Here is a 17,126-nt window from a genome sequence, read left to right as displayed (position 1 = left end):
GTCCAGGCTCAACCCAGAGTGGGAAAGATAGTTTGAAATCTTTTACTAAATCCCAACTCAGCTGTTTCATGCTGAAGCCTCTCTGAAGTTCTTTTGTTGAAGGATAGTGACTTTTAGGTCAGAAACAGAAAGTGTCCAAGACTGACATATTCTCCCACAGCTATCTGAATAACAGGTTTTTTTAAAAAAAAAATTGTCAGATTTGTGTCCATTTATTCTTTTATGACGAATCCGGTCTGTTTGTCCTTCTTATAGAGAGGGATCCTTCTTTAGTTTACCGTATATACTCGCGTATAAGCCGAGTTTTTCAGCCCCAAAAATGGGCTGAAAAAGCCGGCCTCGGCTTATACGTGGGTCAATACGGGGGGAGGGAGGGAGGAGGGAGAGGGGAAACTTACCGCCGCCGCTGCCGGGCCCGTGTCGCTTCCTGCCGCCGGGAGCAGCCTGGGGCAGCCTCCTGCAGCCGCAGGATGGCTGCCCGGCCCCTCCCGCCCCCCGCCGCCATTTTTCTCGGGCAGGAGGGGCCTTGGGCAGCCTCCTGCAGCCGCAGGATGGCTGCCTCGGCCCTTCCCGGCCCCCGCCGCCATTTTTCCCGGGCGGGAGGGGCCTTGGGCAGCCTCCTGCAGCCGCAGGAAGGCTGCCCCGGCCCCCTGGCCCCCCCCCCGCCATTTTTCCCGGGCGGGAGGGGCCTTGGGCAGCCTCCTGCAGCCGCAGGATGGCTGCCCCGGACCTTCCCGCCCCACCCCGCCATTTTTCCCGGGCGGGAGGGGCCTGGGGCAGCCTCCTGCAGCCGCAGGATGGCTGCCCCGGCCCTTCCCGCCCCCCCGCCATTTTTCCCGGGCGGGAGGGGCCTGGGGCAGCCTCCTGCAGCCGCAGGATGGATGCCCCGGCCCTTCCCGCCCCCCGCCGCCATTGTTCCCGGGCGGGAGGGGCCTTGGGCAGCCTCCTGCAGCCGCCCCCCGCCGCCATTTTTCCCCCGCCCCCCTGCCTTGGGCAGCCTCCTTCCCGCCCCCCGCCGCCATTTTTCCCGGGCGGGAGGGGCCTTGGGCAGCCTCCTGCAGCCGCAGGATGGCTGCCCCGGCCCTTCCCGCCCCCACCCCCGCCATTTTTCCCGGGCGGGAGGGGCCTGGGGCAGCCTCCTGCAGCTGCAGGAAGGCTGCCCAGGCCCCCCCGGGCCGCGCCACCGCCGGACCCTCGCCACTGGAGAGCCCTGTCAGGTAAGCCTGCGGGGGGGGGAGGGGTTATAAGCCGACCCTCGGCTTATATGCGGGTGCCTAATTTTTCCCCATTTTGGGGGAGAAATTAGGCACCTCGGCTTATACGCGGGTCGGCTTATACATGGGTATATACGGTATAATGCTTTCTTCCCTCCTCTCTACAGTCACCAACCTCTGGGTGGTGGCTGGAGATCTTCTGCTATTACAACTGATCTCCAGGTGACAGTGATCAGTTCACTTGGAGAAAATGGCTGCTTTGGAAGGTGGACGACGCTATGACATTATACTCCATTTAAGTCCCCCCCTCCCCAAACCCTGCCCTTCTCAGGCTCCACCCCCAAAATCTTCAGATATTTCCCAACCTGGAGCTGGCAACACTACTCCTCTCACTTATCAACATTCATGGCCACCACCTCTGCAAATAAAAGGGATTGAGCGGTAGGGCTGTTGAGGTCATTAGGAGCAGCTGGAGGGTGAGCAGTGATATGGAGATAATGGGGAGGGCCTAGCAAATTACATTTGACTTTAGAATAATTGTGTGTGGGGGGAGAATTTCTCCCCAAGAGTTCTTCCATGTGATTTGTAATTCCAGGCTGGGGTAGATGATGCAACAAATCTCACCTGCCTTGTCATAAATGCAGAAGCATTACCTCATGCATACCATTTTCCTAGCTCCCTTGGCTCAGGCCTGAGGCACTGTTCCCATTTCCCACCAGGCTCTTGTGTTCCTGAGATGTGAAAGGAGGGACTGAAAACTACTGTTCTTAATGCCCTCAGTTCTTCAGCTATTGATTCTGTTCAATTAAACACCCATTTGTTTTCACATACTTTATTGTAATTGATTCTTCACTTGACATTTTTGTAACATACAATCTCCATTATCAAGAATCAGCATTCATCAGTGAAGTCCAGCATAGCCATCAACCATGGGATAAATATCATCAGGTCTTTAATAATAATTTTTTATTACTGGATACAAAAATAACAAAACTGATGCTATCTACTGATATAAAATATCTCATATATTTGATAAAAATGTTACACATAACTCAAACATTACAATACCCAAAGGGCTGGTGGCTCCAATACCATCTATAAATTCAATTAAGTGCAGGGGCATTTACAAACTAATTGATACTAGATATGCTTAGTAATGCTTGTGCTACTTGAAATTTTATTCCAGAACCAAATAGTTTTTAATGACATTAAATATACACCTCACCACTGCACAAGTGAGTTGATGTAACAGGGCACAAGAAAATAAGAAGAGCTCTGCTGAATCAGACCAAAATTCCATCTAGTCAAGCATCTTGTTTCTTACAACAGCTAACCAGGTGTTCTAAAAGGCCAAGGCCAAAGTTTTCCACTGTTGCTCCCCAGCAACTGATATTGGGAGCTATGCTACCTCGAATGTTGAGGTTCTAGTTTGCCATCATGGCAGCTGTAAATTTTTGACAGTTTTTTTGAATTGTTCATTGTATGTACTATACTGTTCTATTGTATCTTTCTAAACATTTTGTAATCTGCCTTGAGTATCAGCTACAACGGTGGGCCATAAATGAAGATATGAATTTAGATTTAGTAGGGCAGACTTGAATGAAGTCAGAGGCATAATGAGTGTCATTCCATGGACAAGAATTCTGGAAGGGAGAGGAGCAAGTGAAGGGTGGGCTCTCCTAAAACAAGAGCTCTTTCAAGCTTACTATTCCACCAAGACCAAAACATGGTAGAGGATCAAAGAAGCCAATATGGTCAGAGAACTCCATGATGAGCAAGAAAGAAAAAGGAAATGTTTAAGAAATTGAGGAAAGGACATACCTCTAAAGAAGAGTATCTGAGGGTTACTAGACACTGTAGGTCAGCCATCAGAGAGGCCAAAGCTTGAGGTGAGCTGAGGCTGGCCAGGCAGGCTCACTACAACAAGAAAGGTTTCTTCAGATATGTGAGGAGTAAATATAAGGTAAAAGAGGCAATAGGCCCACTGTTGGGTGAAAATGGAGAAACTTTGACAGAGGACAAAGATATAGCAGAAAGGCTCAATATTTTTATAAATGACCTGGATGAAGGGGTGAAGGGACTACTCATTGAATTTGCAGATGACATCAAATTGGGAAGAGTAGTGAATACCCTGGAAGATAACGATAAAATTCAACGAGATCTGAAAACACTGAAAAAGTGGGCAAATGTCAACAAGATGCAATTCAACAAAGACAAGTACAGAGTTCAACATCTGGGTAACAAAAATGAGAAACACACATAATGGATGGGAGATACACTTCTGAGTAACACTGTGTGAATAAGATCTAGGAGTATGGGTAGACTGTAAGCTGAATATGAACAGTGTGATGCAGCGGCAAAAAAGGCTAGTGCAGTCTTGGGGTGTATCAAAAGGGGAATAACATCCAAACTGCAAGATGTCATAGTCCTGCTCTGCACAGCATTGGTCTGGCCATACCTGGAGAACACTGCAGTCCTGGGAGCTTCACTTCAAAAAGGATGTGAACAGAATGGAGCGGGTGCAGAGGAGAGCAATGATTCTATTATTCTTAGCAAATAAACAAATAAACAGCTAACAGCCTTTGTTGCTATCCTCTATGAAGCTGCCTACTCTTCTTTTAAAGCCACCTATGACAGTGGTGATCCCCACAGTCCATGACCATGGATTCCACAAGTTAACTATACATTGTGTGAAATGTATTTTCTTTTTCTATCCTGAATCTAATAAGTATCTTTTAGGATCTGTTTAGGTCAACCAAGAAATTCTACTTGCCAGCTAAAATGGGCTATACTATGCATTTTTGGAAAAACCATTTGAATTAAATTACAATTTTGGATTTTGCGTTTTCCATGAAATATTGTTAGGATGATTTTGTTCCTTCTGCCGTATATCTTGATAGACCCAATGGCATATCTTCCTAGAATCTTTAAAAATGTAAACCATAGCAAAAAAATCCAAACCTACTTTTTTCACGATATTCAGAGTTCATCAGATCCAGCTGATATACTACATGAAATACTATCCTTGAAAACATTTTCTGTAGTTTGATACTACTCTTTTAGGGAAAAAAGTCAGACCCGCCAGGATCTGATCAATCCTGTCACTAAGCCAGATGTTCCTCATAGGGAGTAACACTTAGTTTTGTTACCAGGAATAATACTTACCTTTATATAATTCCTTCTTCATTTAACTAACTATGATAGTCAACTATGTTCATATTTTTTTAAAATGAAAGACCAATAGACTTACCAATACAGATCAAGCCTGTGGTGTCTAGTTTGCTGCCAGATGAACATTCACAGATGAAAGAACCAAGATTGTTCCTGCAGGCACTATTGACACAAGGGTTGCTTTCACATTCATTTATATCTATAATCCAGAAGGGAAAGACACTGTTAGATTTGCCATGTGTTTCTGGAAAATATTACGATGTATAAACCCTGCCATGAACCATTTTATGCCAGAATGTCTGGAAAATGTGTTCACTTTTTAAAAAGTTTTAACCTAATGTCTATAATTCAAAGAATGTAGGACAGGCAGTTTGCTTGAACACAAAACGGCTTGCATAGTTTTAGAAGTGCTAATTAATTGGCTGCTTTACATAAGCTAGAAATTTCCAAGAACTTGGACTAATTTTTTCCCCAGAATCAATTATAATTGTCTTGTGAGAAATCCCATTTTAATGGAAAGCGATACATGCTAAGCCACAACATGCAGTATCCAAACAAAGATCTTATTGTTTCTGTCATTTATGGCTCCATAATACTTTGGGGAAAATAAGAAAACACTGTCAGAAACTAAAGTTAACTATTCAAAAATTCAAACTGTAACTATAATACTGTACTTAGCATGTTCATCTAACCGATACTCTATATTGTCTTATTTTGCTTGTACCTCCAAGTTCCCCCCTTTGCCATTATCATGTGGTTTTTGAAGCAATTCCATCTGTCTGTAGAGACACCATAGGACTATAGCAATCTTTCTTGAAAGAAAAAATTGCTTTAAAAGTAGAACATTCTTGCTCAAAAGCATAATTCTTTAAAGATCAGTGCTGCATAACTAACTATGCCTCTGTAGTTTATCCTTTTTAATTCTGACATGAGACTTAAATCACATCAGAAATACTAATCCAAACAGAGAGTTTCTATAGTGGCTCAGGAATGTAGTGCATAATTATGTTATCCGTGAAGGAATAAGAACTAATGTGAACATATACATTTTTTAAAAAGTGAAAAATTAAACATAAGGCTAGTTCAGTCAACAAAAACTGTTCAATCATCTAGGTAAATGTGTACTAGTATATAATAATAAACAGGGGAAATGAATAAAAATGCCCCACTTATTCTGGGTAACTACTTTGTAATTGTATCTAATCGCAGGCAATGGCAAGCCACCTCCAAATGTCTCATGTCTTGAAAATCCTTCGGGGTAATCATAAGTCAGCTATGACTTGATGGCACTTTCCACCACCACCAATAGATAAAATAGCTATTATACTATCTCCTCTCCACCCCAGAAATTTGTTTCTCTAGATATTTGCCCCATTTAACATCTTCTGGGTTCATAAGAAGAGTGTTGTTTAACGATTCTTTGAATTACATTTTTACATAAATAATGGGAAACAGCCATAGAACAGAATGATCCCAGCACATGCTGCACTAGTAAAGAAACAATTTGGATGGAGCTCAGCTGACTGAAGCACCAGACATCACATTATGCTGGCACTGAAAGGAAGTTGAAAGAACATTATGGGAAGATACGCCATTAATAAAATTTAGGACCAAGGGCCAAACTAAAAGACACACTCAGCTGTATGCAGTTTATCCTTGACAGTTTTCTTTTTCAAAATGCAACTATGCAGACTGCTATATAAAGCAGAAGACTGGCATTCTTCAGCCATTCTCCCAAGGATTTTCCTACAAAAGATCACCCTGCTCTAGTTGTTTTCTTTCTTGTACTACAAAATGTTCAGCCACTCAAGTTTCTACAGTTCACACTTTACCTCAGAAAGGAAGGCCCTGGACTTCACAGGGAGATCAGATGCTATGTTTTAAAAAGGCTTAGAGGCGTCCACTTGGATATACCTGAGCCAGAAACTGGAAATTACCTGTTTTGGGTTGGCTCAAGGATGCCTGAAATGATCCATAGCACATCCAAATTCTGGGAGGAACAAAAATTTATCTTGGGAGTGTTTGTTTTGGGGAGTGTTTTGTGGCATCTTCCTCCCTTTAAATACTAAAGGGCAATTATTTTTTATGGGAAGACCTCCATCAAAAATAATGGCCCTTTAAAATTTAAAGGGACTGGAGAACCCCCCCCCCCCCAACTATCAGCTCATTGGGGAGACATGGACTTAGAGGTTTGGTCTACTACCCACCAGAAATAATGGAGCCATTATTTCCTATGAGCGGTAGACATGGCCTCTCTACTGTCCACATTATTTCCTAATGGAAAATGGGGAGGGATTGCAAAAATGCTCCTGAATTTCAGGATTTAAAAAACCCTCACAAGCAGATCACTTTTATTCAGTGTACAGAAAGGTAAACTGAGGTGAGAAGGGAATACCCCAAGTAAGGGCTCTACTATTTATATTTTTGTCATGGCTTTCACACAGCTTGTATATTCAAGAATCTGACAGCATTAACTGCTGTTAATTATGATACCTGCTTTCTCTTTAGGAACGTCTTAATGTTCTTTTTTCCACGTTATCTGTCTGTCTATTTGTTTCAATGTCTAACTTGGTCTAGCTGAAATACTTCCATATGGTTAGTTTCAATTGATCATCTTATGATGACAATCAGTTTTCCAGATGTGTTGCTATGTTTTAACTATGCAAATTGCTATGTTCTTCATATTTTGAAAGAAAGGCGGATTATGTACTTTAGTATAAGTAAATAAATAAATGGGAAAGAATAGCATTCTATCAGCTAACAGAATCTATCTACTGACAAGAAACACTGACATTTAAAAAATTCATTAGTATTTATTTTGGGATAAACGTATTAAGGCTATAATGTGGGTGGTCTCCATTTACATACTGTGGGGGTATGAAGTGTTTTTGGAACTCACATCTATAGCACTCTCTTCACAAGAATCAGCCAGCTGCTTAAGCTAAAATAAAGCTGTGGTAGACCAAGAGACAGACATGACAGAATAGGTGCCGGACCTCCCAGATATTTGGCTTTATGTTGCTATACCATAGCTTCATCCCAGTTTATCTGTGCTGCAGTTTAGTTAATGCAACACTGAAATTTGCAATATCACTGTGCTGCTGCATTGTATTTGCTATAAGTGAATCACCATGGGGCAAAAATCAACAATCTAATTTCATACATATATACTGGTTGGGCCTAAAAAGATACTTTGTTATATGGTAAAAAATTCCATCACTGTGAATCAGAGGAAAGGCAGCAAATTAAATGCATAGGGCCAGTATCATAATACCGTTATATAAATCTATAGAACACCAACAGTTGGAATACTGTGTAAAGTTCTGGCTCAGAAAGGATTTCAAAGTCCTGGGAAAGTTGTAGAAAAGAGAACCAGAATGATCATGAGATTGGGACACTATCCCCATGAAAACAGTGACTAATTAAAGTACCACAAAATAGAGGTCTGTCAAATTATTCATTGTGTGAAGAAAATAATTAGAGAAAACATTTCCTCCCTTTCATACATTATAATGAGAATGATTCAGGACATACAACAGGAAGAGGAGGAGGAGGAAGAGAAGGAGGAATAGGAGGAGGAGGAAGAAGAAGAGATGGTTTTTAAATGCCGACTTTCTCTACCATTTAAGGAAGAATCAAACCAGTTTACAATCACCTTCCCTTCCTCTCCCCACAACAGACACCCTGGGAGGTAGGTGGGGCTCAGAGAGCTCTAAGAGAACTGTGACTAACCCAAGGTCACCCAGCAGACTTCATGTGTAGGAGTGGGGAAACCAATCTGGTTCACTAGATTAGAGTCTGCTGCTCATGTGGAGGAGTGGGGAATCAAACCTGGTTCTCCAGATTAGAGTCCACCGCTTCTAACCACCGCTCTTAATCACTACACCTTCACTCAAAGCTTATATTATGGAATTCACTACAAAAAGATGTGATGATGGCCAAAAGGAGATTAGACAAAATTGTGGAGGGTGTATGTGTGAGTGTAACCTCTAACATAAAAAAATGTTGATGGGAGAGCAAACAATAAGAGGCGGACTGCTGCCTCCATGCCCTGCTTAGATACTGTTAGAAACTGGATGTTGGATTAGATAGACTGCTGGCTTCTCTAGCAAGGCTCTTCTTATGTTGGAATTCCTCTGGACTGCTGTAAGAGTGCCTTTAGGTAGAATGCAAAGAAGCATAGGTTTTCCTATATTTCCATACGATGGGAAATGTTTACATAAAATAAATCTTATGAAGTTGTTTGACTTTTGAGGACCTCATTTATCAGAACAGATGACTGAAAATAACTTCAGCAGTAAGCATCCTTAAATGAGACTACTTTGCATATGAATATTTCAGAACAGGTTGTAGTCCCTGTTGTGATAATATTTTCAATTCTGCATCAACGGTTTGTGTCCAATGAAATCATTAACATGTTCTTTATGTATATTTCACTCAATGTGGTAGATTTGATTTATAATTCTAATTATTAAAGAAAATCAAGGGATCAGTCCAGGATAGCTTTTTGCAGTACAAACACTATACACAAATTACTACTAGTATTGTTGGTGATCCATAACTTTTTGATTTGAAAAGAGCTTTTCTTACAATCTGAACAGGTACTGTTCACAGGCGGACAGAGGGCTAAAAGTACCAGCAATTAAAACAACATCAGATTAAAATTTAAGATATCCTCACAGCAGCACAGCATAAAAACAAAGGGACTTCTAAAAAGACTGAGAAAATAAAAACATCTTTGCCTAGCATCTAGAAGATTTTTGGATGAACACCTTATCATGCGGAGGGGTTTTTAGTGTGTCAGTGAAGCTGAGAGGAATACCATGAAGGGTCTCTATCAAGAGGTTAAACTCCTTGCAGAGTCACTCAAGGCAGAATGGTCACAGCTGAGACATCAGACTAAGATGCATCCACCCCTTTTAGGGATCAACAGCCACATCAGCAGGAGAGAACAGACAGCTCCAGTGGTGGAAGCTGACACTGGCGGAGGATCTTTCATAGACAACGGCAGTGCCACTTCAGCTAACCCTGTTTAGTACTGTGCAGAAGAAGGAAATGGTAAACCACTTCTGACCAACCCTTTCCTTGAAAACCCTATGATGAGACAATCCAAAATGAAAAAAAGATATAGTGCTGGAAAGTGGTACCCCCAGATTGGATGACACTCAATCAGCTACTGGGGAAGAGCAGAGGACAAGTATGGGTAGCAGGTAAGTGCGGGGGGGGGGGGGTGCCACCCCCAGACAAGTAATCTAATCTAGATAGAATGAGAATGTATATAACTGTGGCCATGACACTACACATGATCAGCTAAGGCATCAGGCACATATCCTCCATGAGAAAATGAGCAATAGTTCCATTTAGCTATTCAGAAACAACAGTGGCAAGCTGGATTCTCTCCTAGCCCCTCCTGTCTCTCTGTTTATTTCTAAAAACTGATTTTAAGCTACATCGGGCTGCCTTTGAGGACATCTTGGAAGTGTAAATGGGTATAAAATGAGGTAGTAAGACTTGTCTGGGGCGGACTCTTAGACCCTGTAATTCCAGTGCTGCGTCATTTGCTTCTGGACACAGTTCAAAGCGTTGGTTATTAGCTTGAAAGCACTTCATAGCCTAGGGCCCCCATACTTATCAGACCGCATCTCTTGGTATACTCCCACATGTCAGCTGGACTGTTCAGAAAACTTTCTTGTGATGTCCTTTCTTAGGTTACAGGCTTTTTCTGTGGTAGGTCTAGTCTGGATTGGCTTACCAGATAGTGCCTGCACTTTGTGCGTTCAACATGGTATGTAAAATGGTTTTACTTCAGAGGGCATTTGATACAGGATAAACTGCTTTGACAGCTGTTTTTTTATCTTGTATGTTTTTATCCTGTGTGTTCTTTTTAACTTGTTGTTTTATGCATTTTCAACTTGTTACATTGTTAGTTGCCTTATATGTAAGGAGATAAGGCAGGATATAAATATTTTAAATATATAAATTAGCCACCTTTTTACATATGAAGTAGGCTTTAGCGTACCAGTTTCACACATTTTTTAGAAGAAGAAGAGTTGGTTTTTATATGCTGACTTTCTCTACCACTTAAGGAAGAATCAAACCGGCTTACAATCACCTTCCCTCCCCCTCCCTACAACAGACGCCCTGTGAGGTAGGTTGGGCTGAGAGTGTGTGACTTGCCCAAGGTCACCCAGCTGACTTCACGTGTAGGAGTGGGGAAACAAAGTTCACCAGATTAGCCTCTGCCGCTCATGTGGAGGAGTGGGGAATCAAACCCAGTTCTCCAGATCAGAGTCCACTGCTCCAAACCACTACTCTTAGCCACTACACCATGCTGGCTCTCAGTTTAAATGGTCCCATTAAATTAAACGTTCTTTGTCTATGGAGCAAGGAGCTCTTGGGAGGGACAAGGCAATGAAAAGCTCTGAATCAAAACCAAATTGTAATTTCCACAATTTTCAACGTAATTGGTTTTATAATGAACCAATGCAATTCCATATTGCATTTTTTCATCACCTTATTAATTTCTTTCCCTGAGTCCTTGAACATTTGGTGCAACTGCTAAACTAGGATATGCTAAGGAAGAAGAATTGTGTAATCATTTGAAATATAATTTGAGGACTGTTTTCTTTTTTGTAGAAATTGGCAACAAAACAGTCACTATTTATATACTTCAACAAATAAGATAGAAGTCTGCAGTGACCTCTTCGTAAAACATGAACTGTCATTCTTCTTATACTGGAAAATTTTATCCTCCAACATTAATAACAGTATACACCCAATCTGTTTTTGAAATCTTAATTTTGATGCTAAGAAAACCGGCCAAGCTATCTTCTGACCTTTTGTTTAAGAAACCTATTTGTTTAGTTATTTCCTCTGAGCCAAAGCCAGAGTTGGAGATGTCCCTCGTGATTACATTTCAGTGACTTATGTCTGGTTGTTTGTGTTCTGGGTTGACGTTCAACAGCGTGAACATGTTTACGGCCAGAGATGTACTTTGAAGCTGTACTTTGAAATATGAAGATGATACATTTAGTATCTCCCTGTTGTCTTTGTAGTATTACTCCAGTCTTCAGCCTACAATTAGCTCCCCAGGACACTAAAACATAAAACATGCACACACACACATTCACACACATTTAATAGCAAAATAACCATGGGCCCGGCTTTAAAAACCATAAACTACCACCTATTCCTCAGTAATCTATTCCTCATTCTGTCCACTGGTTATGTTTCTTCAGAGCAAGTCCCTTTTTTAAAAAATTATGAAAGTTTAGCACTAAAGAATGACTTTTAAAGAAGATAGCACAATACTATACCTACCATATCAACTTAATTGAGTGGAAAATAATGTCAGATTTACACTTGCATGTTTGTATTTCCTTATTAAGCAATCTAAACAACAGCACCATAACTTTAAGTGACTTTCCTAATATTTAGTATATATTCATAGATAGAATGTGCTTTATAGGCTGATTTTATGATGTCTAAATGCACTTGCTGAATGATAAGCAAAGCTGAGCTATTCAAATCTACAGGGCAATTCAAGAGATACTGTGAGAACTATATAGGCAGAATAAACTTTACTGATCAATATGCAAATATTTTTCAGACATTACCAAATCGGTCCAGAAGCTGATTTAGACCAATGTTGTGGTGCATAATTTTATGGTACCATGCCTATTTTAAGACTGCATTGAAACTTTCTGCAAAAGAGTAGTTTATAAACCCCACTTTGATTAGTATGATCAAAATACTAGCCATTCTACTAACACTGATTGATAGAAGGGCCCCACCAACTGAGATTTCTCAACTACAGTTACAGTCTGGCTTATGAATTCCATTTGATAACAACTCTGGTTGATCATTCTGTCCAAATGCAAGAATCCTAGCTTTTTGTTAAAAATATGGAGGTGGGGGGGGGGAGTAAAGACAGTAAGAGCAATGACAGCAAAGACTCCAGACAGTAACAGCAATGTCTGAATATGAGTGTCTCTCCCTGTCCCACCCCTGCAACTTGCAGCTATGATAAAGAAAACCCAAGTAAGGCTTTCTTGTACTTCTTTTAGCACCACTGGCTAACAGCCCTAAAGGGGCAACAAAGAAATCCATACGATGTTGCAGACGCCTCTGGCTCAATTGGTAGAGTGCAATTCTCTTCAACCTAGCAATGACTGTTGCGGGTGAGCTCTCTGCCAGTATGTGGGGCCTTCACCTGCGTCCAATAACATGAACCCTTGGGGTTGGACCTGCTTAGATTAGCCAAAGACAGGAAAATGCTTACCTTCACATGTGTCAGTATCACTGCTAAATAGATAACCTTTTGGACACGTGCAGCTGTAGCTTCCAGGTGTATTTCGACACAGGCCATTGTCACAAAGTAATCTGTTCACGGAACATTCATCAACGTCTGAAGAGGAAGTGAAACGTACTCATTAGTATCATAATAGTGCTCCCCAATGGTACACAGACGAACTGACACAAACACACACACACAGCTCCTTCAGTCTCCAATGATAGCTTTAGCAAGGATCCTTTTGGGATCTCAATCACCACAATTCTCACAAAGTTAAAAGCTCTCTACATGGAAATGGGCCATAATGTTATTTTGTAGTCATCAATTGTCTGTTTTTAAATTGCTAATAAATAAAATAATGAAAAGGAAGAATAGGATTAGAAACTAAAGCCATTCTTGAAACAAATGGAAATCTGTGTTCATGAAGGACCAATTTGTCAAGCTGTAGTTGGAATTATACTAATGAAAAACATGAAAATTCTGTGATAAATTAGTAGCAATCTTTGGTCATATCATAGCAAAAAGTTCATTCATTTCCATATATTCAAAGTCATAGGCTGCTGCCATGGAAGTCATTGTCATTGATCTCCATATGAACACAGTTTAAATAACTCACCAATGCAATTTCTTCCTGAGCCATCTGATTCATACCCACTGTTACAGTTACAACGATAGCTGCCACGAAGGTTTTCACAAATTCCATTGGCGCAAATATCAGGATCTAAAGCACACTCGTTAATATCTGTAACAGTAATTAAGTTTATTAATGCAGGTTATTATAATCTGAACAAACAGGGGACCCATGAAGATTTGCAGGGGAATCTCATTTTCCTACTACGCTCTATCCTTCTCCCTACACTATTTCCTCTTTCCTTAGACCAGCTGCTTCTATAACCTCTCCTCTTTCCTTGCTTCCTTATCTTCCTCCCATCCACCAACCAACTTCTCTATATATCAGATCCCCCAGTCCTCCCCCTGGCAGCCTCTCCCATTTCTTTCTCTCCCACCCTGCTACCTTTTCCTCTTCTCCCCATTTCAGCTTCTCCTTATTCTCTCCCCTTTATCTGCTTCTTTCTTTCTTTTAGTTTTTTCCAGTGTTTCCTCCAGTCTTTGTCTGACTGAAACCAAGGCTTGGAATGCTCAGCAAAATGGCCACTAAGTTCTCGGAACTTATGAAATCTCAGGTCCAGCTACATACTGTTTGCAACATGTGATTGCCACAGGGACTTGTAGCCATACCATAGGAATGCAGTTCTGGAGAACTACAGGGGACCAATTTAGATTGGTACCTCAGCGGGGGGAGGGGAGAGGGCTGCAGCCTTCCTCCACTCTCTATTTTTCCAAGCCAAGACAAATCAGGAGGGTCTGAATACTTGCACGTGCAACCCCAGTGAAACAAATAAAACCTCACAGGCAAATGCATTTAATACTAGCATTGGATGGCTCCATGGGGCAAATAATGCCTCACTGGCATTTTGGGTCAAGAAAACGACACAGGAGAAGGCTTAAGCACCCTCCTTGCCCCATGCCATAATTCCAACCCAATCAGGCCCCTGTGCTGTTTCAGAATTAAGTTACTCTGAGGAACTCACAGCTGGTTTCCTGCTCCAAGTCCCTGTGGCAATCTTGTGCTACAAAAACATGTATTTTGGGTGTTGGATATTCAACTCTTAAAGCTACAGACATTTTTTCAATTATGGAGTTTTTAAACCCAATGTTTGTTTGTTTAGATTTCAGATTTTTCTACAAACCCAAGGACTTTCCTCAAACATTTAGAAAAATCCCTGCATGTCTGCCCCTGTTCTCATTGTGTGGATTTTTGATCCACACTCTAGGGCCTGATTCAGAATTAGCTATAATGATGACACAGGACATATGAACGTATTACAAATGAGGGAAACCTACTAGTTAATCAAGTACACTGAAGAGGAAGATAAAATACATTTTAAATAAGGTCAGAGACAGCACACCCAAGATAGAAAAGCATTGTGAAGCGCAAACGAAGAGTCAAACCATGAAAGGATCCTCTCTACCACTGAATCTTCTCAGAAAGTGTTATAAAAAAAGAGGCAGAAGTCATGGTACACTCTCTCTGAACTAACAGCAAATTCTTCCAAAAGGTAGTAAAAATGGTAGCTCTGTAGGGGCCCACAACCCAGCAGATGGGACTCAGTGAGGTCCTGACCCATGAGTTGAAGATCACGGGTGTACAATTTTAGAGAATTAAATAAAAGATGTTTTAAAGTTATCATAATACATATTTTAATAAATAAGTGTTGCTTTGTTTTATTAAAACATTATCACAAAATTTTATAATGATGCGGCAAAAGTGAGTTTAGCCATAGGCAACATGGGAACAGAATCGGGTCACTCTTCAAGATCTGTTTCATTTCCAAAATATGGTACAATATTAAAAATAAACATGTGTGGTAAATTGAAATAGAATTCTGTAGTCACTATATCTCATTACTCGTACAAGATTAATTATCATTTGCTTTATTTTTATAGGAGCATTACAAAATACTATGAAACATTACCTCTTCCATCAACAGTAATCCCCACTCCACTGCTACACAGACCATGGAACTCGGCTTTTCACACAGAAAATAAGTTGATCCATAAAAGAAACAAGGGACATTGTGAAATTTAATGTTTTTCAGCCCTTACTATTAATATAAATTCATATCTCTTTTGAAGGCCCCATTAGCTCAACTCCTACTTCTTCAACATACAAGAATCTAATATGCTTTCATAAAGAAACAATTTTCAGACAAAAGAATCCATAACAAATACCTGCAGACTGTTATCCAAATGTTAACACATTACACCTTAACTGGAATAAGCACTCTACCAACATTAGAAATTAAAATTTAATTGTAAACTGTCTTGAGGCATATTTTGAACTGGAGGAACAGAAATATATTAAATAAATAAATAAAAACAAGTGAGAACCTGCAAGGTATTGCGGGAGGCATCTAATTTCCCCTCCCCCATTATTTCCTATTTCTCTTTCCGGAAAGCCCCCATAGCCTCTCCCCTTTTCCTGCTTCTTTCTCTCCTTCTGGGGTAGCCAATTTCCAGATAAGACCTGGAGGTCTCCAGGAATCACAACAGACCACCCAACCTTAGAGTTGACAGCTCCAGGTTGGGAAATTCCTGGAGATTTGGGGGTGGAACCTTAGGACTGCAAGGTTTGGGGAGGGACGCGACCTCAGCAGGGAATAATGCCACAGAGTCCACCCTCCAAAGCAGCCATTTTCTCCAGGGGAACTGATCTCTGTCATCTGGAGAGCAGTTGTAATTCCAGATGATCTCCAGCCCTCACCTGGAGGTTGGCAACCTGAATTACCCTGGAGGAAATGGCTGTTTGGAGAGTGGACACCCCTCCAAGGTTCATCCCCTCCTCAAATCCCACACTCCCCAGGCTCAACAACCCAAATCTGTAGGAATTTCCTAACCTAGAGTTGGCAACCATATCTCTTTTCCACCAACAGCCAATCTACCTTTATAAGTCCCTCTGTCTTAAGCTTTCCCTTTTCCCCCCTGGCAGCCTCTCCCTAGGAAAACTGTGGCCAAGTTGTGTTGTGCCAGCCTCTGGGCCAAGCCCACCTGCATGGTTGGGAAACCTCAAGAGTTTGTGGGGTGGCACCTCACTTTCCCCTCTATTCCCCTCCCCACTATTTCATCTTTCCCTCCTACTGGTAACACCCATACCCTCTACTCTTTTCCTGCCTTATTCTCTCCTTCTCAGCCATTCACCAACATCCCATTTATCTGCCTCCCATTTTCATGTATATTTATTTATTTACTTCATTTATACCCCACCTTTCTCCACCGTGGGGACTAAAAGAGCTTACATTATTCTCCTCACCTCCTTTTTATCCGTACAACAACCCTGTGAGGTAGGTTAGGCTGAAAGTATGTGCCTGGTTCATAATCACCCAGTGAGCTACCACAGCAAGATGGAGAACCAAACCTGGGTCTCTAAGACCCTACTCTGAAGCTCTGCTATATCACATTAGCTTTCACTGGGTGACTGCTGTTGAACAGTTGCAAGCAGCCAGGCCTAGTTGAGATATGTAAGCTGGGTGGTCTCAAGTTACCCAGAGGTTGCTGCCAGGCCTAGGTTTGCCAGCCTCCAGTTGGGACCTGGAGATCTCCCAGAATTACAACTGAACTTCAGAGGACAGAGGCCTGTCCCCTGGAGAAAATGGATGCTATGGCATTATATTCAGCTAAGGCCTCTCCCTTCCCCAAACCCTGTGTGGGTGTGTTAAGTGCCGTCAAGTCGCTTCCAACTCATAGCGACCCTATGAATCAATGTCCTCCAGAATGTCCTATCTTTGACAGCCTTGCTCAGATCTTGCAAATTGAGGGCCATGGCTTCCTTTATAGAGTCAATCCATCTCTTGTTGGGTCTTCCTCCACTTTTCCTAGCATGGCTGTCA

At 41.6% G+C, this 17,126-nt stretch overlaps 1 protein-coding gene across 1 annotated transcript in view; it reads right to left on the bottom strand.

Annotated features, from left to right (window-relative positions):
• Positions 1–17,126, bottom strand: part of FBN2 (fibrillin 2) — a 206,065-nt gene that overhangs the window by 85,977 nt on the left and 102,962 nt on the right. The window contains exons 17-20 of the mRNA XM_056847979.1: positions 15,216–15,269; positions 13,295–13,420; positions 12,667–12,792; positions 4,465–4,584 (exon numbers count right to left, since the gene is read on the bottom strand). Of these exons, the coding sequence (XP_056703957.1) occupies positions 4,465–4,584; positions 12,667–12,792; positions 13,295–13,420; positions 15,216–15,269 (426 nt within the window). The remainder of the gene's footprint in view (positions 1–4,464; positions 4,585–12,666; positions 12,793–13,294; positions 13,421–15,215; positions 15,270–17,126) is intronic.

This window comes from Euleptes europaea, chromosome 4 (genome assembly GCF_029931775.1).
Source record: "Euleptes europaea isolate rEulEur1 chromosome 4, rEulEur1.hap1, whole genome shotgun sequence".
Taxonomy (NCBI): domain Eukaryota; kingdom Metazoa; phylum Chordata; class Lepidosauria; order Squamata; family Sphaerodactylidae; genus Euleptes; species Euleptes europaea.
Note: the sequence above shows the minus strand (reverse complement) of the source record. Positions and strands in the feature narration are given on the sequence as shown.